The sequence below is a fragment of the Lissotriton vulgaris genome, chromosome 1_1 (assembly GCF_964263255.1).
Source record: "Lissotriton vulgaris chromosome 1_1, aLisVul1.2, whole genome shotgun sequence".
NCBI classification, from domain to species: Eukaryota; Metazoa; Chordata; class Amphibia; order Caudata; family Salamandridae; genus Lissotriton; species Lissotriton vulgaris.
Genome location: NC_141685.1, coordinates 99,609,959 through 99,634,376, shown reverse-complemented (window position 1 = coordinate 99,634,376; position 24,418 = coordinate 99,609,959). Strand labels below are relative to the sequence as shown.

Below are 24,418 nucleotides of genomic sequence, written 5' to 3'. Positions count from 1 at the left end.
CACAATTGTTGGCCCCCTTAAAGAAACTTCAGATTGTAGATGTCAATCCTGCCTGACATTATGGAGGGCTGCTGTTAGCCAACCTAATTTGACAGTGTCAAATAATAGGTCTCCTATTTGTTCCTCTAATGATTTTAAAAGACGACCGTTGGTCATACCTATGTTTTTTTTTTAATATTGAGTATTTCTTATTATTCTCGGTTCTCATTTGGTTATGATTTTGTAATTTTGTTGAAACAAAAGGACGTTGCAGGGGAGTTGTTATTTTTATTCCCCAGTCCTGAAAGCGAATATGTTCTTGCATAATAAGGCTGGCGGCAGTAGAAGTTGTCCAAATTACTAATGTCGATTCACGATTATTCTTGATTGTGAGGAATTCAATTGATTCTATGTCGGTACATTTAATTTCCTTTAATGAGGGTACTGCATTACACAATTTTAATATGTTTTCCACGAGTCAAGATATCATTATTACCCCTAGATTTATATTCCATCGCAAAAATTACCTGCACCACTCCTTCTTCTTGATCTGGGTTATTTAATTTAATTTGTTCTAGGCTATTTTCACCTTCAGCATGCTCAATTAACCTTCCATTATGATTACTAATCGTTTGAGACCATAATTGTCAATGTTTATGTAACTGCTTCGTTTTGATTCCCAGATCTTGTGGTAATTTAATATCCTTCCAGGTTTTTAACAAATCTCTATTCGTTTCATCCCCTCTGATACTCTCACTCTTTGCTCTATTTGTTTCCAATTGTGATGGCTTATTCTCCACCTGTTTATTACATTCCTCCACTTGCAGCTTTTCTAAGGACTGAATGTTCCCATTCTCTATAATTTTTATACTATCAGCTTGCTTGTTTAGGCATTATTTTTCATAACTGCTTGTACCTCCGATAGATCCTTATTAAATAGAGGGTAAAAGGGTTTTGTTGGAGACATGTGTTTATCCTCACCTTCACAATATGATATTTAGTCAAGGTTGTTTCCAGTGTTCAATCTCACTATATCTGATGCATTTGTTTTTTAAAAAACTTTTAGAAGCTTTATTTCTTGCTTTCTGTTGTTTTTTCCTCTGTCTTTTTGATAGATGAACTTCCGGAGCTGCGTCTGTCATTGTTGATTGTGTCGAGCATAGGTTTATCACTTCTTGATCTTTTGTTTTATCATCTATTTTTTCTTTAACAACAACAGTATTGTCTTTACATTTTATTGTATCTTTAGAGGGGCAGTCGGTCTTGATGGGTTGAATTCCCACATTAGGAAAATTCACTTTTACATCGTCAATTATTGTTTTTTAAATATCCGGAATGCTAGCCAGTTTAATTAGTGGGGCACAATTACACTCTGCATACGTAGATATTGGCTGAGATTGTGCCCTTACTATTAGATTATTTTGTGTTGTTATCTTCTGCTCAGTTCCAGCAACAGAGGATGCCGTAGCGCTCAAGAGATCTATTTGGACCTCCTTTTTGTTGGACTGATATGTTAAAGCTTCCAGAGTTAATTGCGAGGTTTTGAAGAATAAATACCAAATTGCTGCTGCGTTCCCACTTCCTGGTACCTGAGTACCTGGGTTATGGTGTTGCCCATTTATGAATGATAGGTCCTTATACTTCTCTTTTTGTGGTCCTTGAAAATCATGTCCCTTGTCACAAGAATTAATGAATTGTGGACTACTATTCAAAATGTCTTTTTCATACGTAGTACTCCAACGCTGCAGAGTTTCTGGGTTGCTGGTGTATTCATCCTTATTAATTTGAGATCCGTTATTTTAATTACATTTCGGCTGGTCCTGTTTTTGAACTGAATTCATTTTAGACAGAGTAAGATCCGATTTCAGTGGGGTATTGGCTTCCCTTATGATTTTCACCCCACCATCTAGTTCATTTGGAGCTTCTTGGTCTCGTTAATTTATTTGGCCCAAATTAGATGGTTCCCCTATACCGTTAGCTTTTCTGATTTTTACTTGCACTTCTATTGGCATTGGCTGCCTAAGTTGGTAGTAATTGCTGAGTATCTCCCATTGTTAGATTTGTGCATTTTGGGTCCTTTTGTTGTGAACGACCAGTAAGTGGAATAGTTAACGTCTCTAGGTCCGTTATTTGACCCCAATTGTTGACTTGGTCCTTAGTTTAATTTGACATTTTTTCGACTTCAGCTTTAGACTCAGGGTGGCCTAGTTCACTTACTCCTTGCTTAGGGGATATAATATTTGTTCTACTCAGTGGTTTAATTGGAGTTTGAAGATCACATGGGTTAGTTAGCAATGTTAGCATAGCACCAGTTGGATCTTTCATAAAATCAAACTTTGACAGCGACTTTCCCAGTTCCCCAAATGTATGGACCTTAGATGATTTAAAGGACTATATGTCAACTGCCTGTTTTATTTTAAACGTATCTAATATCGGTGTTTGTTGTATTTTTCCTTTCTTTTTGATAGGAGGGAAAGGTGGCCGCTCCTTTCCTGAGCTCATAATACACCCTCTAAGGAGAAGAAGTCTTGCTCCTTTCAGAGAATCAAACAGGCCAGTGACAAGACCAAAGGGTGCTTTGATAGGACAAAAACACCACCAAACACCTCCAAGGGAAAACACCCCCAAAGCACACCTCCGTACAGAATCTGCTGGTCTTCTGGTTACTTAATTAATTAATTAATTAACCGATTGATTAACATCCGGGCACCGGGTAGGGCTGTAGTCTAGGTATGCAGAGTAATTCAGGGGCCGAGGGGTGCTTCAAGAGGGTCTAAGTCTATTGTCACTTTCCCCTTTCCATAATTTCTCAGATTTTGTATTACAGACTCCAATGGCTCAGCGACTTAGGGACCGATCAATCTTAGCTACTCGTCACACGCCACACACCTCTTGCCACTTGTTACTCACCACTCACTGTTCATTGCTTGTTCGTTGCTATTCATCTATGACAAGAGTACAAGGGAGAATGCTGGCAATCGTTCAGGAGCAAGAGCCTGATCCAGAGCTAGTCCCACAACAGACGGCAGATGTGGGCACTTCCCTCCACTCCTCAGCTCAGCTCTGTCTGCTCTGCTCAATGCTTAGTAAATACGTAAAATCAGGCGGCAGGCCAAGGCTCCTCTGTGCTCCTCTATTCTCCTCTGTGCTCCTCTATTCTCCTCTGTGCCCTTCTGCAGCCACCGCACCAGCAGCACCGCAGGCCAAGGCTCCTTTGACCTCTGCAGCGGCCACCGCACCAGCAGCACTAGCAGCGCCTTAGCACCGCGTTGCCGGCAGCGGCCGTTCCTGCCCCCACAGCAGATCCATAGAACTTAAAGCGCCCGCATAACAGGACGCGAATGAAGCGGGAGAAACCTTCGGGAGCAGGAACCGGTCACAAAACAAATGCGGGCAGTCGTCCCAGGCTCCGCTTCACTTGCTCGTCAACTCCCCCTCGGCTCGGCCCCTCAGCAATACTCGGTACGCTTTGCACTCAATGCCGAATCACAGGCCGACAACGACTGTGAACAACAGCAGAGGGAAGAATTGTGTGTTTCTCCCAGTTAGTAAAAAAACACAGCATAAGTCTTGGCTGCTTCTGCTGCACCCAGAGTCTTATGCGTCTTTGCAGTCTAATTTTTCTGTCTGGAAAAAAATTGTGTCCTGGTTTTCTGCAACTGATAATCAGGTGGAATAAAATGAACACATGAATGTACGGCTTCATTTCATTGCTACTGATTCATACTCTGGACCATATTTGAGGGATTGGTCTAGGCATAGTCCTCGCATAATAGGTTTGCTTGAGGCTGAGGCCAAAACTCAAAAGTCAGGATACCAGATACAAGTAGGTGGTAACTCAGGGCAGGGGAAAATGCCTGTTGTCCGTGGGGGAGTAATTCCAGTCCCAGAAATCTGCATTACAAGTTAATTAATAGTATATATTTTTATATTAGCTGTTTGGTGCCAGTCCATATGACTTTAATATCTGCCTTTGGGATTCTATGTTACAACTTCATAGGGTACATGTATCCTTTGTGAGCTTAATAAAATGTTGAAAATTCTACAAATCCTCCCTCCTACATCCAAGTACTCTCATGCTACCATTCTACACTCTGCTCTGTCTGGAAAAACAGCTCAACATTTTCCAAATTCTGCATTAATTTGGCTTGTAATTATATTTTTGGAAATGTACATGTATTAACTATTTCATTTTAATACTATAGGTGATTGAAATTACGGACGAAGAAAGCAAGAATGAGCAATAAGCAACTGAATGTCAGTGCCATAAGAAGGATTATTTTGAAAAATTGAAGGACATCCAGCATTCTATGTTTAAATAATTTCCAAAAACCTAGGTGTGGCGAGGACAGTAATATACCTGTAAGTGAAGTCTCTAATTTTGCATTTCATTAACCCAGAGCAAAACCATATCTGTGCACACAGCATCAGAAATAATGTAGAAAGACCACTTCAGCATCCTCATCTGAAATATTATCAGAAAGACAAATTGCCTCAGCATGGCAGAATAACGTTCATCTAAAGCATCTTGTAATTCTAGAGAGGAAGCACACACTGCATAAAAGAAAGTTATAACAAAAGGTATCTTCTGCATACCATCAAAGAAAAGACGCTGAAAGAAGACTCTGAAGCTGACACATTGACAAGCAAAAGATTGAAAAATCACCTTTGTTCAACAACCATTGTTAACCAGTTACACAAGTTTGAGACTATCTGCCTCTGGATAGAACACCACGGCCCACTCTGCTCACTCTTGCGAAAACCTTAAAAATTCACCACTTTATTGTGTTCATGACCATTTCAGATTGTTTCCTTTTTATTGTGTACTGTTCTGTAATTCTATTTAAATCGCCTCAACATTATCTGCTGTGCATGAGTGATATGTAAAACTGTTAATTATAAAAATGGATTAGATGAGCACCGTTGCGCTATAGGTAATGTAAATAAATCCTCGTCTTTGGAACTACAAACCTTAACCTTACACCAAACATAGAAAGGATAAAAGGAACTGATGTTCTGCTACTGGTGATCCACAATAGTACTGTGCATGTTCTAACACCCTCAGTTACTACCTTTACGTCAGTGCAAAAAGGTACTTATCAGTTTAATCATTAAATATCAGACCAACACCTCATTACTGCATTGCTAAGAACCTATACAAATAGATTGGAGAGAAACATCAGTCACAAAATAATTTACTGCCGGAGAGGCTATTACTTAAAGACTTTTATCTACTAGAACAATTTCAACAGGTGTTACAGGGCTGCTTCCAGACATATTTTGCTCAATTCAAGTGTTAAGAAGATTACACACAATTTCTTTTACAGATAAATGCTGAACAATATCTAAACAAGCCCGACTCTAAAATCAGGTTCACTCTTACCGTGGCATAATAGTAAGAGAAAACTAAACATAGAGATATTAACCCTAGGAATACACCTTCTAAAAACACGGACTGTTAAAACAAATTCAGTGTTCAAACCCGCCTCAATCAAGGCAAAATAACTGAAATTGGGGAAAAAAGTTACTTGTGCCAAAAAAGATACAGCTATAAATCTTATCTCACAGAATTTGACAGAATGCACACTGGGGGAAACCACTCTCAGTGCAATGTATGCCAAAAAAGTTTCAGGCGTAAATCTTATCTCACTGAGCATATGAGAATCCACACTGGGGGAAATCACTCTCCGTGCAAAGTATGCCATAAAAGTTTCAGGCGTAAATCTTATCTCACTGAGCATATGAGAATCCACACAGGGGAAAAACCTTATCAGTGCTCTAAATGCCAGAAAAAGTTTAGTATCAAAGCGAGTCTATATCGACATGCATTAACCCACTCTGTGGAAAAACATTACCAGTGCGCTGAATGCCAAAAAAGTTTCAGCCGTAAATCTTATCTCACTATTCATATGAGAATCCACACTGGGGAAAAACCTTATCAGTGCTCTGAATGCCAGAAAAGGTTTTGGAACAAACCAAGTCTTTCTCGACATGTAATAACCCACTCTGTCCAAAAACCTTACCAGTGCTCTGAATGCCAGAAATGTTTCAGTCAAAAAAACATTCTCACTCAGCATAGAAGAGCCCACACTGGGGATAAACCTTACCAGTGCTCTGAATGCCAGAAATCTTTCATTTACAAACACAATCTCACTCTGCATAGAAGAATCCACTCTGGGGAAAACCCTTATCAGTGCTCTGAATGCCCAAAACATTTCAATTGTAAATCACTTCTAACTGAACATTTGAGATTCCACACTGGGGAAAAACCTTATCAGTGCTCTGAATGCCACAAATGTTTCAGTACAAAAAGGATTCTCACACATCATATAAAGATCCACACTGGGGAAAACCGTTATCAGTGCACTGAATGCCACAAATGTTTCAGTGAAAAAAGGAGTCTCACACATCATATAAAGATTCACACTGGGGAAAACCGTTATCAGTGCACTGAATGCCACAAATGTTTCAGTGAAAAAAGGAGTCTCACACATCATATAAAGATCCACACTGGGGAAAACCGTTATCAGTGCTCTGAATGCCAGAAATGTTTCCGAGACAAAAGAAGTCTTTCTCAACATACAATAACCCACACTGGGGAAAAACCTTATCAGTGCTCTGAATGCCCAAAAGAGTTCAAACTTAAATCACTTCTAACTGCACATGTCAGATTCCACACTAGGGTAAAACGTTATCAGTGCTCTGAATGCGACAATTGTTTCAGTCAAAAAAACAGTCTCATTCATCATATAAGAACCCACACTGGGGAAAAACCTTATCAGTGCTCTGAATGCCACAAATGTTTCAGTGTAAAATACAGTCTCATTCATCATATAAGAACCCACACTGGGGAAAAACCTTATCAGTGCTCTGAATGCCAGAAATGTTTCAGTGACAAAAGCCGTCTCATTCATCATATAAGAACCCACACTGGGGAAAAACCTTATCAGTGTTCTGAATGCCACAAATGTTACAGTAAAAGAAATAGACTCACTCAGCATATAAGAACCCACACTGGGGAAAATCCTTATCAGTGCTCTGAATGCCAGAAAAGTTTCAGAGGTAGAGATGGTTACAAGCGCCATAAGAAAATACACCATCAAAATTATTCAGTGCTGTCTCCGGCTCGTACAGCTTAAAGTCCTCCACCGGATTTATGTGACTGGTCCTCGCCTGATTCGTATGGGATACTCTTTGGATGGGTTGTGTAAGCTTGGATGCGGCCTTACGGGCACTTTCCTCCATACACTCTGGGAGTGCCCGGCGGTTGTGCGGTTCTGGAGTCGAGTGCATGCTGTGATGAAAGAGGTCACGGGTGTTGCGTTGTTGCCTGAAGCTAGGCGTTGTTTGTTGAATGTTTGGGAGCCGACTGATTATGATGTTGCGCAGACTCAGTGGGTGACCCTCGGGAATATGATTGCCAAGAGAGATATTGCACAGTTGTGGGGATCTCAGAGACCGAACTGTCACGTACCATCAAGGACTTAGATGAGGAAATTTTTAACCTCAAAAGAGACTTATCATCTGCAATTGATCCGACTATTTGGGATACCACCGTAGAAGAACTTAATGCAAAATTGAATTCAATATAATCGTGAATTACAGGAAGGCAAGATCAGGAAGTATCAACACGATACTATAGATTATAAATTAAACGAGGTCTACACGTGGGTAGTGATATATGCTAGGAGACGTGTTTTCCCACAAACAAAATGACTTCAAGTGAAGAAAGTATAACTACAGACCAAGACATCTCTGCATCGCGACAACCCATAGCAAAATCACCAGCAATTCCTACCACTTCCACTGTAAATGCCTCTAATGCACAATCAGAGAACACCACAACAACAGGTTCTAAGCATTTCTGTATGCCACAGGTACATATTCATCTCCCTTTACGTGTTTGGTAGTTAGACGTAGAGCAATATATCTACATAAAATGTTCCGTTTTTCACTCTCCTACAGGTTTTTTATCGGGAGTTAAGTTAACCCAGAAGTAGCATACCATTTTCCACACTCATCCAGTCTACAGATGCATACATGAAATTGTGATCATACACAAAGTATTATATTAATTAGTATATCACGATGCTTCCTGTGCATTTTAATGATGATATTCTTGATGCTGTATATTCTTTTAGGGTTTATATTAACATTTGCATCACATAAGCATGTTATAATGTGGTTTCCTCATGAGATTGAGTTTTCTCAGAGTTTGAATGATGAGAATTTTATGTGCAGTCAACGCATTTAAACTGGGTCCGACATCATGTCCACGACATATTAGGCTTATATCTGTTTACTTGCATGGTGTATTTGTAATATGAGCGCAATACCCTTCAGAAGGTTCGATGTGATCAACATATGATGTGATGTGTTTTATGATTTATACCTGGTTATGTAGATTAAGCTTGCTAGAATACATATTCAGTTTTCAACTTTATTTCCAATGTACAATGTTTAATACCACTATATATCATTGTTTCCCCTTTAGTGTCTTTCACGTCCTAAATATCTCTTATCAAGCTGTAAATATTTTTCCACTTTGTACTGACTAGTTCTTCTGTATATTTTAGGATTTCGCCCCAGCGGAAGGGTACCTCCGGGTCCCGAAATGCATTGGGCTTTGATTTTCAAGATTATCAACTTATATCATTCCGTGTATCACCCATGATCAATGTATTTGAAATGCCCAGAGACATGTAAAGAGAATATACGTTGCATACAAAGTCTTATTTTCATGTAAACAGAGATTTATTGTTCTTCAGAACCAATAGATAAACATTAATATACATGAGTAGAATGTATTAATGTATACATGTTGCATAAAAGTTCTATGAATTAAATAATAGAACAAGAAACTATATAGTATTCATTGAGTATTGATTAATCTGAACAGTAGTTTTTCTCAAATTGTTGGAAAAAGGATTTTTCCAGTAGGAACAGTGCGCACTACAAGTAGGTTTTCTCCTACTTAGTTGTCACTTAATTTCTTGTGCTAGCCAACACATTTCAGTAGTGCTGCACCCTTAGATTAGGTAGTTTATAGATGCTCTTATGATTATATTCTGAGTGCTCCTCTTACATTTACATTCTGATCTCAGAGACCGCCCACGATCTTGGCATGGAAGGTGAATATGGACTGGTGCATGTTTAGAGAGAAGACAGTATATGTGGCGCGCGGCAGACCCAAAAAATGGGGGAAAGTCTGGGGCCAGTGGAACTCCTATCGTGGTGAAATATGTACACCTCCCTTCACAGACGTCTCGGATACTCCACCTTCCTCCTGAATCGACATTCCTACTAATGTTTCAGCTATAATGTTTCCTGGCTTGCAATTCCCCTTGCTTCCCCCCCATCCCGTATTGCCGATTGTATCAAACTGATACGCATTTCCTTCCTCACAGGACGCTTCACCATTTGTAATGATTTTATTGCCTTGTTTAGTTTTTGTTCATGTTCAATTTCTGTTGTGAAACCAGAAATTCCTATTTATTTGGCACAGCCTCACTAACCATAAGTGGCTCCATACTGATCAAAAATCTCATGGGTGTTCTGAATGCCAGAACAGCTGCAGAGAAAAACGCTATCTCACCATGAGAAACTCCACACTGGAGAAAATCCTTATGCCATAAAAGCTTGAATCTGAAAGACAGTGTTATGCTTCATGAGAGATCCCACTCTGGGGAAAAACCTTATGAGTGCTCGAAATGCAAGCAAAGTTTTGGTTACAAATTACTTCTCACATGGCATGAGCGAACTCACACGGGGGAAAAAGCCTTATGTGTGTTCTGAATGTCAGATAAGGTTTAGTCTCGAATACTATGTTACTTCACATGAGAGAATTTACACTGGACTAAAGCCTTATACAGTAGGGGAAAGCCAGAAACGTTTTACTCAGGAAGGAGATCTCACTAAAGGAGATCTCAGTGTAGCCATGTAGTGTTTTGAGGGTAGGTTGCAGTGTTGGGGGAGTAGCTTTAGGGCAAGCAGAAAGGGCCAGTGGTTTGTGGGAACAGATGATGGCAGTGTTTCGGGGAAAGGGGCTGTGGTTTTCAAGGCTTTTGTGGTGGGGTTGGTGGCAGCGCTGTGGGGTGGGGTAGGGTGACATGGAAAAGAGCTAGGCTAGTCTAAGTCCTTTTTAGGTTTCGGCCTAGCGTACACTGCACAGCAGTGTCACGCAGCCAGAGTCCTTTTCTCGGGGGTTTGGAAAATGGACCTGGAAATTCAAATTAGCTCCTGTGTGTTATTTCCTAGGTTCATTTTCATTGGCCTTTGTGTGCGTGTATTTTTAAAACAGAACACACAATAGGCCATGGGCGGTCACGTAGCTCCGCCCATGGCCTATTGGTGTCTGTTACGCGCACCAAAGGCCATATATCTTCAATTATCACTGCCAAACTTAGCCGAGATAATTGAAGACATATGCTTCGCTTTTTTTTTTTTTACAATAGCGATCAGGAAAGCGATCGCTTTCACTGCTGCTTGTTTAAGATGTCTGTGATGTGGACAGTGTGTGGAGGGTCGGTGCAGAAGCACCGACGTCCAGTGACCTGCTTCTGCGCTGCAGTGCAGGGAGTGCAGTGGCTCTGATCTAAAGCGGGCTGTCAGAGCTCTCGGGGGTCCCAGCCGGGTTAAACAAACAGTTCTGTCTTGATGGCAGCTGCTGGCAGCCAAGATGGTAGCTTTTACTGCCTGTCTGTGTTTATTAAGCTGCTGTGAGTGTACGAGGTTTGATGGGTTCAGATAGCTGCTGCGCTGGAGGGAGGCGGAGGCCCGGCTTGGGCTGACTCGTGTGAGCTTCTCCAATCCGGCCGTGCTGAGTGGCAGCTTCTGTCCGTCGCTCAAAGTGAGAGATTCTCTCGTGCGTTATAGGACTTAAAAATGCGTTTTAGATTTTACATCATGCTAGTACCGTGTCACTGCAGAGGATGTCACGCGCCTGATGTGCAATTGGAATATATACTCTGGGATGAAACCGAAATAGCAAAAACACTGCAGGGTCCGCACCACCCGACTAGATTTGAACCCGTGGGTTTTGGAAGATAGCCCCTCCCACTGCAGAGATAAAACTACTGTACCTGTTCCTGGTTTGCTAGGGTCCAGGCTCTTTTCGGTTCCGACTGCTGGCTGCTTTTTTGCTTGGGCATACTCCCTACCAGAGTACTCCTGGCCAAGTTTGCTGCTAGCTGCCGCCGTAGGACTGATTTCTGTGATTGTGAGTTCGGAGGGCAGGGGACAGTAACCCACATTATGCTGACTCTTCCCTGCCCCAGGCATACGCCCATTGTCCCGTATATTGTCATGTAATCAGCGGAAGTGTTGCCTTTTGTATTTGAAAGCTTTTGTAGGTGGCTGAACCTGTATTCTGAAATATGGAACCTGTTGACATCAAATGAACGGAAGGGCTGCTATTTGATTTTAAATATCCTTTTTATGGTTACAGATGTATTATTGTATTTAGTAGTGTATACATTAGTTTATTCTACCAAGGCATATATATGCTAATAATGAGAGACTTGTCAATTCTGGCTGTAACAAAATAGTCCGGATCCAACTGCGCTGGGTGGGTTGGGGGGAGGAGTGATGGGAATCTTGTCTTCGGTGTAGCAGGTGCAGGTTTCGTGGGTCCCACCATGATTTGCTAATCTATTGCTTACCTGTAGGGGTCTGTCAGCATTCCTCGGTCCCTGAAACCAGACCAGGGCATCAGTTTATTTACATTTTTGTAAACAAACCTGTGCCGATTCAAATATCTTTTCATCATCCAGTGTGGTGTGGACTGTCATAGAACATGAAACTTGCCTACTGGCCTGTCATTTTTTGAAACATTCTGTGAAAATGTTACTAAGCCTGTACTTCGGAAATTCCTCCCCCCGGTATTGTATGGGTTTGTGGCACACAACAATTTGCTATGTTGAGAAAGGAACCCATATCCTTGTGCCCTGCCTTCTTTAATTCAGTACCCTTTAAAAACTCTTTAAGTTATAACGAAGCTGAAAATAACACTCTTCAGGTTTGTTGATTCACAAAGCGTTTTAGTAGTTAACTATTTTTTATCTTCGACTTTGGAATCAGAGCACCACGTGGTTGTGAATGTGGCATCTGTGTTTCATAAAATATATCTATTTGTGTGACATGTTGTTTTCAGCACTCTTCACAGCAGACGCCAATTTTTCAATATACATATAATATATATATATATATATTCACTGAACAAACCATAGGCTTCACACCAGTTATAGTTAGGAATTAGCATTTAAAAAAAACCTAAGAAAATCACTGAAAAAACCATAGGTTTCACACCAGTTATAGTTAGGAATTAGCATTTAAAAAACCTATTAAATTCACTGAAAAAACCATAGGTTTTACACCAGTTATAGTTACCTGGAAATTTTACTGACATAAAACCATTGAAATTCCCACGTTATAGTTAGTTGGACTCACTATAACTTGAGCGCCTGCAATGCACTGCTGATGACATCACATATTACATCACTCATGACATGGTCAGTGACATCACTCATGACATCACTGATGACACCATCCAGTGAATGTGTGTCTTTCTGAAAAATAAATATGTTTTATATATGTATTTGTAAAGGACGATGGAAGAATAAATGGTTAAATAAGTGTGTAAATGGATGTTTTTTTTTTAAAAGAATTGATTGGTTAACTGCCTTATTAAGTGTATCTTAGTAAATACATATATTAGCGAGTAACTTTTAAATATTGTAATATATGTATCAGTGTTTCACTTTGTGTATAAGTGGCTGCATGGGTTGGTGACTGACTCACGGTTTGTATGTGTTTTGAAGACGGCATATGTGCAGGACTGTATGGGTGGATGAGTGTGTATATGTGTGTGTTAGTGAGTGAATGACTGTCTCACAAGTGTCTTTATCAGTAACAAGATATGTTTTAATCTTGTATATGTGAGTATTGATGTATATAAGTGAGTATATGAGAGAGTGAGAGATTGTAAGAGTTCCTGTTCAAATAAGTATGTGTTTCTATAAGTGATTGTTTAAGTGAGTAAATATGTGTAAGTTTCCGTAGAAGTAAGGTGGTAGTGTGTGTATAGTTGTATATGCAAATAAATGGATGTTCAATAGTTTATTTGCATGTGTGAGTAACTTTTGGATGACTGTCGGTGTGTAACAGGATGTATAGGTGTATCACTACATATGAGGAGTGAGTATATGTATGAGTGACTATATAGAACTGTTGGTGAATGAGTGGATGTGTATATAGATGGTGGAATTACTGAATAGGTTGTGGTAACTGGTATGGGTATCTCCATTTTTTTGAAAATGTTAGTTTCTATTTTTGAATATGTGTTTCAAGGGTTACATTACACTGAAAGGATATCTGTCACTTTCTCACAAGGATGGTGTCATCAGTAATGTCATGAGTGATGTCACTGACCATGTCATGAGTGATGTAATATGTGACGTCATCAGCAGTGCATTGCAGGCGCGCAAGTTATAGTGAGTCCAACTAACTATAACGTGGGAATTTCAATGGTTTTATGTCAGTAAAATTTCCAGGTAACTATAACTGGTGTGAAACCTATGTTTTTTTCAGTGAATTTAATAGGTGTTTTAAATTCTAATTCCTAACTATAACTGGTGTGAAACCTATGGTTTTTTCAGTGAATTTCAAAAGTTTTTTAAATGCTAATTCCTAACTATAACTGGTGTGAAACCTATGTTTTTTTCAGTAATGTAATGTAATGTAGTAATGTAGTTTCTTATATAGCGCACATATCACCACAAAGGGTATCTCAGCACTTGCTTTGGGAACCCGTCCTGGTATTTCCCTGTGGGATAACCCAGCTGGGCACCCCCAAGGTGAAAGCCAGGCATCCCGCCGCGGGGGTCGTAGTGGAGATTGAGCAAGCTATTGCCCAGAGTTGCAGAGCGTGAACCCCTGATTCAAGTAGGCACCGAAGCGAGAATTATCAGGTCCGTGGACATTTGGGCTCCAAACCCTGCCTCGTTGGGAATTGAACCCTGGTCCCGGGCCGACCTCTGCTTCTGGCTCTGCCTCCTCTAACCGGTGAGCCACACTTCTCCCCAGTGAATTTCAAAGGTTTTTTAAATGCTAATTCCTAACTATAAGTCTCACTTTATAAGTAAGACTGTTAGCGCTCTAGTTGTTCTTTAGAACACTTTGGGACATTCTGTCATTGGGCTATAGTTGGGCTACATATGGCTGATATTTGGGCTACATTTTTTTTTTTTTGTCTCTGGTGGCCATCTTTGGGCTACATTTGGGCTCTAACCTATATATAGCCCAATGTAGCCCAATATATATTTTTTCAAAGTAAATTTTCGTAAAAACCACTGGAGCATATATCTTGAGACATAGCAAAGGCACATCGGGCTACCAGTCCCTACAATTTTGCCAAGTTTGGTGGAAATCCATTCAGCCGTTCGGGCTAAAAGTGAGTTCGACCGCCCTATGGAAATTAACATGGAGAAAACACTTTTTGGGACCCCCCTTTTATCTCGGCCCCCGCTTGATGAATCCCCCCCACATTTTCAGGGAAGGAGCAGAGCGGAGCGGGCCACCTACTGTGAGAAATTCGCGAAGATTCGTCCACTGGCACCAAAGTTATTCCCAATAGAATGTTGCGGATTTCCTATGGAAAGTAGATCCTAACTATAACTACCTACTGGCGACTGCCAGTAGGTAATATATATATATATATATATATATATATATATATATATATATATATATATATATATATATATATATATATATATAAACGTAAAAATATATTCTCTGTTTAGTTATTCTTTGCTATTGGGTTTTAATTGTCTGTGGATCACAGCAGTTCACTTCTCAATACAGATTAGCCGTTGTTTCCCTAAATTGAAAATACCAGAATGTGTGCTGTATGAATCACTGTAACCTAACATTATACAGGGCAGAGCTTCAATGACTAATGCTAGCCAAGTGATGCAATGTTGTTTAAGCTGTTGGAGTCAGAGAGGGCAATGCAGTCAAATCATAGCTAGGAATAGCCTCCCTGTGCCTTATTATGTGACTTTCGCAGTGCCATCTTTTTGCTCTTCATTGTTTTGCTCAACATGTTTCTGATCTTAGCATAAAAGCATTTCAAACGTAACCCAACTAAAGATGGCGGTCTGGAGAGCATGGGAGAAACCAATATTCCGCTTTCATTTTTGTGTACACAGTGTAAGATAACAGCCCAGAGACGCTGTCTAGTGATGTATTGGTTTTGTCCAGACCCTCGGGCAGGAAAGAACAGGTGTCCTCCAAAGTGTCAGTGGTGCTGTACGCGGTAGGGATTGAGTAGTGCTGTAGGCATTGCCGGTTGAGTGGTGATGTAGGCGTTGCGGGTTGAGTGGTGCTGTACGTGGTGGGGATTGAGTGGTGCTGTAGGCTTTGCGGGTTGAGTGGTGATGTAGGCAATGCGGGTTGAGAAGTGCTATACGCGGTGGGGATTGAGTGGTGCTGGACGCGGTGGTAATTGAGTGGTGCTGTAGGCGTTGCGGGTTGAGTGGTGATGTAGGCGTTGCGGGTTGAGTGGTGATGTAGGCGTTGCGGGTTGAGTGGTGCTGTACGCGGTGGGGTGAAGCGTTTCTTTGTCTACTTTGTATCAAGTTTAAATTGACTCAAGCTCCGGCTGTGCCCCAGTTTCGATTTCTTACCTGGCGGCCATTTCAGTTTGTTTTTACTTTTAGCCGTGTCTCCTCCCAGACCCCGCCTCCCAGCTGACCCTCCCACGCTCCGCCCCCCTCCACTCTCCATTTATGTCAGATGTCCCAACGCGCAGCGTCCACGCGCTGCGGCCGCGCCGAAGGTGCGCCAAAGGTAAGCCCGTCTACGCCCGTCCGCGCCTGGACCGCGCCCAGCGCCGGACCCCCTGGCCCCCGTACCACCCACCCCACCCGCACTTCATATGACGCCTACACCCTCTTAGCCCTTAATCCCGGCCGCCTCCCCACCTGCGTTCAAGCCGCCCCAGGACACACCCATGGACCCTTCACATGTAACTCCTGCAAATTTGACGGCACCAAGACCAACTCCACATCCACGAACACCGAACAGAAATCTGACATCAACCACCTTAAATGCATCCTGCTCAACACCCGCTCAGTCCACAGACAAGCCATTGACCTTTGGAATTTACTAGACACCATCTCTCCGGACGTCGCCTACCTAACAGAAACTTGGATGAACGCCTCCTCGGCCCCAGACATCACCATTGCCATCCCAGAAGGATACAAGATTATTCGTAAAGACCGCGCCAAGCAAACAGGAGGAGGCATCGCCATCGTCCATAAGAATTCCATCCGCATCTCAACCAGCTCAGACGTCAACCTCACTAGCGCCGAACACCTTCACTTCCAGATCCACACAGACCCCAAGACCACTCTCAGAGGCACCCTCCTCTACAGGCCACCAGGACCCCGTGCACAATTCAGTGAAGACATCACTGACTTTATCACCCCTCACGCCCTCCCCTCCGAGGACTACATTCTACTGGGAGACCTCAACTTTCATCTAGAAAAGAGCAACGACAGCAACACCACCACCTTACTGGACAACCTCGCCAACCTTGGACTCAAACAACTTGTTAACACCCCCACTCATCACGCAGGCCACACACTTGACCCCATTTTCACCTCCAGCAAACCTATCTCCTTCAGTCACACCACAGCTCTCCAATGGACGGACCACAGCTGCGTTCACTTTGCTTACAAAAAGGCCACAACCCATAACTATCCTCAACCCACTCTACGAAGAAACTGGAACAAAATCACCATCGACCAGATCTCCTCCTCGCTTCTTCAAAACCCCCCTGCCCACTCTTCGAACCCCAACCAAGCAGCCATTAACTTCACTCAATGGCTAACCAACAGCGCCGATAACCTAGCACCTCTGAAAAAACGTCAAAACAAACCAGACCGCAAAAACGCTCCCTGGTTCAACGAGGATCTTAAGAAATCCAAGAAACTCTGTCGCTCCCTCGAGAAGGCCTGGAAAAAAGACCCGAGCACCAGCACCAAGGATGCCTTCAAAAACGCCACCCGCACACACCACCATCTGATCCGGACTGCCAAGAAAGCTGCACTTAAAGACCGACTAGACAACAACGCCCACAACAGCAAGGAACTTTTCAACATCGTCAAAGAGTTTACCAACCCCTCTGCCAACTCCAACGACATCACTCCCTCTCAAACCCTTTGCGACTCCCTAGCCTCGTTCTTCCACGACAAAATCGCAGACATCTACAACAGCTTCGACAACCTACCCAGAGACCAACCCTCACAACCTTCCGCCGTACCCTCACCCCCCTCGAACATCCTCAACGAGTGGATCCCTATCTCCACCGAGGACACCATCCGCCTGATGAACACCATTCACTCTGGCTCCCCTACAGACCCATGCCCTCACCACATCTTCAACAAAGTAGACTCCATCATAGCACCTCACCTCCGGAACGTCATCAACTGCTCCTTCAACTCCGCCACCTTCCCGGAAAGCTGGAAACACGCCGAACTCAGCGCCCTCCTGAAAAAACCCACAGCCGACCCCACCGAACTCAAAAACTACCGCCCCATCTCGCTACTACCGTTCCCGGCCAAAGTCATCGAGAAACCTGTCAACACCCAGCTCGCCGCCTTCCTCGAAACTAACAAATCCCTCGACTCCTCACAGTCCGGCTTCCGAGCCAAACACAGCACTGAGACCGCCTTCATCGCAGCTACAGACGACATTCGTACTCTACTGGACAATGGAGACACAGTCGCCCTCATCCTCCTTGACCTCTCCGCAGCCTTCGACACAGTCTGTCATAGCACCCTCCTACAACGCCTCAGAAACATCGGAATCCAAGGAAAAGCACTGGAATGGATATCCTCGTTCCTCGCCGGAAGAACTCAAAGAGTCCGCCTCCCACCATTCAAGTCAGAGGCCACTGAAGTCACTTGCGGAGTCCCACAAGGATCCTCACTCAGCCCCACCCTCTTCAACGTATACATGAGCCCCCTCGCGACCATCGCACGCCAACACAACCTCAACATCATCTCCTACGCTGATGACACTCAACTGATCCTCTCACTCACCAAAGACCCGTCCACCGCCAAAACCAACCTACATGAAGGAATGAAAGAAGTTGCAGAGTGGATGAAGCACAGCTGTCTGAAAGTGAACTCAGACAAAACAGAAGTCCTTATCTTAGGTACCTCTCCCTCCGCCTGGGACGACTCTTGGTGGCCAGAGGCCCTTGGAAAAGCACCCATCCCGACGGACCACGCACGGAACCTAGGAGTCATCCTGGACTCCTCTCTCTCGATGAACAGACAAGTCAACGCCGTTTCATCATCCTGCTTCAACATTCTTCGCATGCTCAAAAAAACATTTCGCTGGATCCCCACCGAAACCAGAAAAACGGTCACCCACGCACTGGTCACGAGTCGCCTAGACTACGGGAACACCCTGTACGCCGGCACCACCACAAAACTTCAGAAAAAACTCCAACGCATCCAGAACGCATCAGCCAGACTCATACTAGACATCCCGCGTAACGACCACATATCTGGTCACCTGAAAGACCTCCACTGGCTCCCCGTCAATAAGAGGATAGCATTCCGCCTCTTGGGGGAGGAGCTACGACACCAACAAAGATGGCCGCATAGTCTCCCGGCTCCGCTGACCTCCGTCTTACGCTCTAATATCCTGCCACCTATCCTGATTTCCTGCCCCGGATCCATGTGCGTGACCCGATCTGCACTTCAATGAGGTGCTCCCGGAGTTTCTCCGACATCGTGAAGCGAAGTAACATCGAGGATTGCTTTGAGGCCTAACCCAGCCGAGAAGCCGGGGTCTTGAGTGCTGGCCTTGCCGGGTCCGAGTTAAACAACAACGGACTGCCGGAAGCGGTTGGGTCCGGTCTTTGGAACATTCGAAATTTCGGAATTGCTTTGCTACCGTCTGCTGCCTGGTGCTCTATAGAAGGTGAGGTGACGAGGACGCACGGTGCTGGGTTGCGGGGGTCCCGTTCCGGGGGTGCGGCATTCATACCGCCGGTGCCCCTTGGGTTGGAATCTCGCTACGCGTTACTGCACGCTAACAGTTTGTCCCTCGTGGCTAATACCTGCTCCACCTAATTTTGCGCCTCTCCGTGGGGACCATCATGCCCGAAGGAAAATGGGGGCTGACGGAGCAGGCTCAAAGTGGCCCGTCATTGCGGACGGTGCTAGAGGCCCTTGTGACACTTCAGGAGACGGTTAAAGCTCAGACCTACAGCCTGTTGTTGGCGGCGGATGGAATCAAAGGACTGGGACCGGATCCTGACTGGACACCCGAGACCAGGCGGCCAGCTCGCTTTTCGATTGACGCCCCGGTGGCGTACTTGGCCCCGGCGCTGGAAGCTGTATTTGTTCCCATCGCAGTGGAACTACCCGAAAATACTGTGCTTTGTGACTCAAATAATCTGTTGGGATCCCCGGTTTTGCAACTGTCGGAACACTTGAATGCTGCCCCCACTTCGGTTACTTTTAATTGGAACTGTGAACTGCTTTGGACTGTGTCGACCCCCCTCCCCAGTCGGTCTATCAAGATGGCGGATGGGATGAACACTGGCTTCGGAGACGGGGAGGGGCATCGTTGGTACCAGCCGACTACCCTGGGACCTGCAGTCCTTTTTTCATCGGTGGACCCCTGTTCTGCCAATTTCTGTGTATTATTCGACATTTTGAGGACGGGGCTTTCTTCCCCTTACGGATTTAGCAAATTTCATCGACGGGGCCAAGGCTGAGACTGTTTTCTGGGTGGTTCACTGTGGTATTATGGTTAACGGGATTGTTTTATTGATTTAACGGAGTCCGGGGCGGGGTTGGTTAGGTCGGGGGCGGGAGACCGGGAGTGCGATGTATAAAGCCCTCTTCCATTTCCCCTCTTCGGGTGGGGTTTACTTTCTTTTCCTTTTTCTCTGTTTCTTCTATATTTCGGATTTCGGTTTTTGGGCGACAGGCACACTGCTAGGGGGGTAGGCCGTAGTCATCTGCAGGGGTGCAGGGTGGGGGGGTGGGGGATGGGAGTTTTGTTTTTCTTTGTTTCTATGGCCTTTTCTCTTCTTATCTTTCCTAGGCTTTTTCTTTTCTCCTTTTCCGGGTCAGTGTAGTGGGTTCCTTGTTAGGTCCATCTCTGTTTTCACATCTGTGCCTCAACTCTCGCGATGTTTCAGGGCCAAGGGGCGGGCATAATTGCAGGCGCGAATCGTAATAGTATGCTTGTTTATCCTGGGTGTTGTTTGCTTAAACGCCACTGCTCTACATGAAAATGGATTACTTATGGACACATAGCTATTTCACTCGCCCCCACTTTGTAGCTTGAGAAATTGTATGGCACCTGATCCTTCTATCTTATATTATAAAATGAAACCTTTTGTATCCTGTTTGCAATTTGGTAGGTCTTCCAACCAGTAAGTACTGTGGAAGTAACGATTAAGGCCCCGGGAGGCTGGGTCTGAAGTTTTCACTGTAGTACTGTGTTGCAATTGCTTAGCGGCCAGCCCTGGGGGTTGTAGGCCCGTGTTTGTATCTGGTTGAGAATGTTCAATAAAGGTTTTCACAAAAAAAAAAAAAAACATTCTGCCTCTTAACCCACGCACACAAAGCACTCTACGAACTTGGACCCGAATGCCTCAACACTCGACTTTCCTTCTACGCCCCCCCCCCCCCGCCAGCTTCGCTCCTCCAACCAAGCCCTTGCGACTACCTCGCATCAACAAGACCTATATGGGAGGAAGATCTTTCTCCTACCTGGCAGCTAAAACATGGAACTCACTTCCCACTCACCTTCGCCTCACTCAGAACCATCTAGCATTCAGAAAGCAACTGAAAACCTGGATATTCGACAAGTAATTCCCCACCCCATCAAGCGCCTTGAGACCCTCTGGGTATGTAGTGCGCTATATAAATTATTTGACTTGACTTGACTTGACATTGAGTGGTGATGTAGGCGTGGCAGGTTGAGTGGTGATGTAGGCGTTGTTTGTTGAGTGGTGCTGTACGCAGTGGGGATTGAGTGGCGCTGTAGGCGTTGTGGGTTGAGTGGTGATGTAGGCGTTGCGTGTTGACTGGTGCTCTAAGCGGTGGGGTTGAGCGGTGCTGTAGGTGTTGGAAGTTGAGCGGTGCTGAACGCGGTCGGGGTTGAGTGGTGATGTAGGCTTTGGGGGTTGAGTGGTGCTCTAGGCGGTGCACATTTTCAGCAGGCACAGTCCTCCAGCCGTCAGTGCACACTTTCACCAGACACACTCCACTATCCGTCACTGCATGCTTTCACCAGACATACACACCACCAGTTGTCAGTGCACGCTTTCATCGGGCACAAATACCACCAGCCGTCAGTGCACACTTTCACCGGGCACAAACACCACCACACGTCAGTGCTCAGTTCCACCAGGCACACACCACCAGCCGTCCATGCACGCTTTCACCTGGCACACACACCACCAGCCGTCAATGCTCGCTTTCACCAGGCACACACGCCAGCAGCCGTCAGTGCACGCTTCCACCAGGCACACACAGCACCAGCCGGCAGTGCACACTTCCACCAGGCACACACACCACCAGCCATCAGTGCACAATTTCTACAGGCACACCCACCACCAGCCATCCGTGCACACATCATTTGTTAACACATCCACAAGTAACTATTGTAGCAATCGCAGTATGGCGCACTTTACTTTTAGCGGAGACCATCACGCTCGCAGTTTAACTAATATGGGTTCGTTTTAACTACGAACATAGAGCGCTTTAACATCGTGCAAATGGAGCATTTGCGGTCATTACACATAGAAAGGCGGTTATTAGCTAAACGAATCTCCTTTGTATCTTTTTTCAGATACATTCTACTAATTCGATCACAGGTATGTGAAGAATAAAAATATAACCCTGTTGCTACATAACATGGAGATTTACAAACATCCATGAGTCACTCCGCATATTCTTTTTATTGTCCAGGTTTAAAAGAAACGACAAATAATCACAGGTATGTTTATACACCTTCATGGAACAATTCCTTGAATAAAAACATTGTAAACCCAGCGCAAGTTATCGCTATACGGCCTATATATGTTTTTTCGTTACAGCATATAAGCAGATTCACCGAAATAATAACAGTAAGATTAGGACCAACTGGTGATTATTCCTCCACAGTGAAATCAAAAGGCACATATAATTCATACTTTTACATACATTTGTTACAGATAGCAGACGTTGACCCAACACAGTCAGGAGGTATGAGCACATAATATTATAATTCAAAAACTCTAGCATCCATGTGCAGACATGATAAACAATTGGTTTTCCTTTTTTATTTTTTCTTGTAGAGGCAGCCCCTTAAGGTGCCGAAATGCATTGGGCGTGTGATTAGGATGTGTTAAGGAATGAAAATGTGCATGTGATTTATTCATAGTAAATGTGATTATCAGAGAGAATATAAGAAATGTATTGCATAACAAATGTTTTTTGGAAATATCATGTGATATATAACATGAATTTGATCGCAAAAACAGAATGTTAAATAAATCAAAGAAAAGTATTTGATTAATTGGAGTTTATATTGACAAAAACACAAGGTGTGGTTAACACTATATGAACAGTGCGAGACTGGACCAACACTCCAGTTGGTCTAAAACTCATACAATTTCAAGGATTGACGCCCCTTATCAGTCTCAGCAACAATAGAATACAAGGATTAATCCAAGGATAATAGTAGTGCTCTCCGCGAACCCCGTTTTTTTTTTTTTTTGCACTTTACTTTTAAACATATTCATCTAAAGCGCAGCATGCCACCATTGCTACAAAAATAAATACACATTTTTTTGGCCTACAATTTATAGACTTTTGTTGCAATTGGTGTTGCAATATTTTGCAATGCCAATAGCTCAAACTTAATGCGAGACCTATTGCATTGCACTGGGTGTACTCTCCCCTGCCTTTAGGAATGTAACTCCTTGATAATCGGATATCCACACCTGGGTGGATTTTTTGACTAACCTGCTTATACAAATTGCACTTCATCAAAATTGTGGACACAGATGCCATACTGAAACGGTTTGTACGCAATGAACCAATTTCACGCCACACAATTCCACAAGTAACAATTCCAATCCAACCCACATAATTCCACTACACACCACATGCATACACTCCATAACACATGGCTAAAAGACATTGCCATTTACAATGCCATTTGCTCTAACTCAAATAAATCCGAGACCTATTGCATTTTCAATGCTTGTTGTTCTTGTGTAGAGTCTTGGAGGGTAGATTCTGCTGGTTCTAGAGCTCTTGGGCTGTCTGGTATCTACAAAATACTCTTGCTGCTTTAAGGTTCAGTACACTTCTGGGAAACTCATAACCTTGTGGGCTGGATCCATATTTTTGAACTCCCACTTGAAAAGGGTGTAAGTAACGTGTGCCCCTCTCCCTTTCACAATTTGCATCATGCCTATCCTATCTATCCTAGACAATCGTTGCAAGTGTGAAACCGGGACCCCTTTCACAGGACTGACCCAACGGAAACTCTTTGTTTTGTAGCACATTTCTTTTTTTTTTTTTTGCATTTTTCAAATTATTTGATTTTGGGGATATTAAGTGTTTACAACAGGGATCTTCAACCTTTTCTGAAGTGAGAGCTACTTCTGATCAGTGAAATTCTTGAGCTACTCAAGGCTAATCACCTCGCGCATTGTTATCAGACAGTTTGTGAAGTAGGGCCTTTTAGATCGAAGACTAACCATATGTCTGTGCCTTCCGCGCCATGGTACTCCTATGATCTCAAGAAATGTAAAAGAAAATGTAGGCACCAATAACAATTTTGGAGGAAGAGTTACAGTCTGTTGTTCAACACAGTTAAATCACTTTCATCATTTGCTTATAAACATTTAGCAACTCCCAGCCAAAAAGCTGTGATGAACTAACCAAATTCTTTTTTCCAAAGTAAATAAAATATTCCTGAATTTTAAGATAACAACAGATAATCTTTAGGGGCAGATAGAGTGGAGTAACGTACGGTGAATAAACTAACTTACCATTTCCTGGTAATGAGTACATTCACCGCACTTTCTGAAGACAAAGTCTCTAATCTTATCAAAACTATGAAATGTGGAGCCCTGCAGATTCTTGCCCTCCATTCAGTTTCAGCTACCATTTCTGCTCATCTCACTTTGTTATTACCATGGTGCTCAAGTCCGTCTTTTTTCCAGAAGCTTGGAAAAAGGCATCGATTTTGCCACTTCTAAAGACTCTTTCCCTCGATCCCTCAGATGTAAAGAACTACTGATCCAAATTGGTCTTTCCACTTCCTTATGAAATTAAAGAAAAGGCAATGAATCAGGAGATCACCACCTTTTTTGAAAATACTGACTGTCTGGATCCTACTCAAC

At 43.4% G+C, this 24,418-nt stretch overlaps 1 protein-coding gene across 1 annotated transcript in view; it reads left to right on the top strand.

Annotated features, from left to right (window-relative positions):
• Nucleotides 1-8,841, top strand: part of LOC147737573 (uncharacterized) — a 44,006-nt gene extending 35,165 nt beyond the window's left edge. The window contains exon 4 of the mRNA XM_086936424.1: nucleotides 4,185-8,841. Coding sequence (XP_086792550.1) covers nucleotides 5,559-7,118 — 1,560 coding nt within the window. The 5' untranslated portion in view covers nucleotides 4,185-5,558 and the 3' untranslated portion in view covers nucleotides 7,119-8,841. The remainder of the gene's footprint in view (nucleotides 1-4,184) is intronic.
• Nucleotides 8,842-24,418: the final 15,577 nt, after the last annotated feature.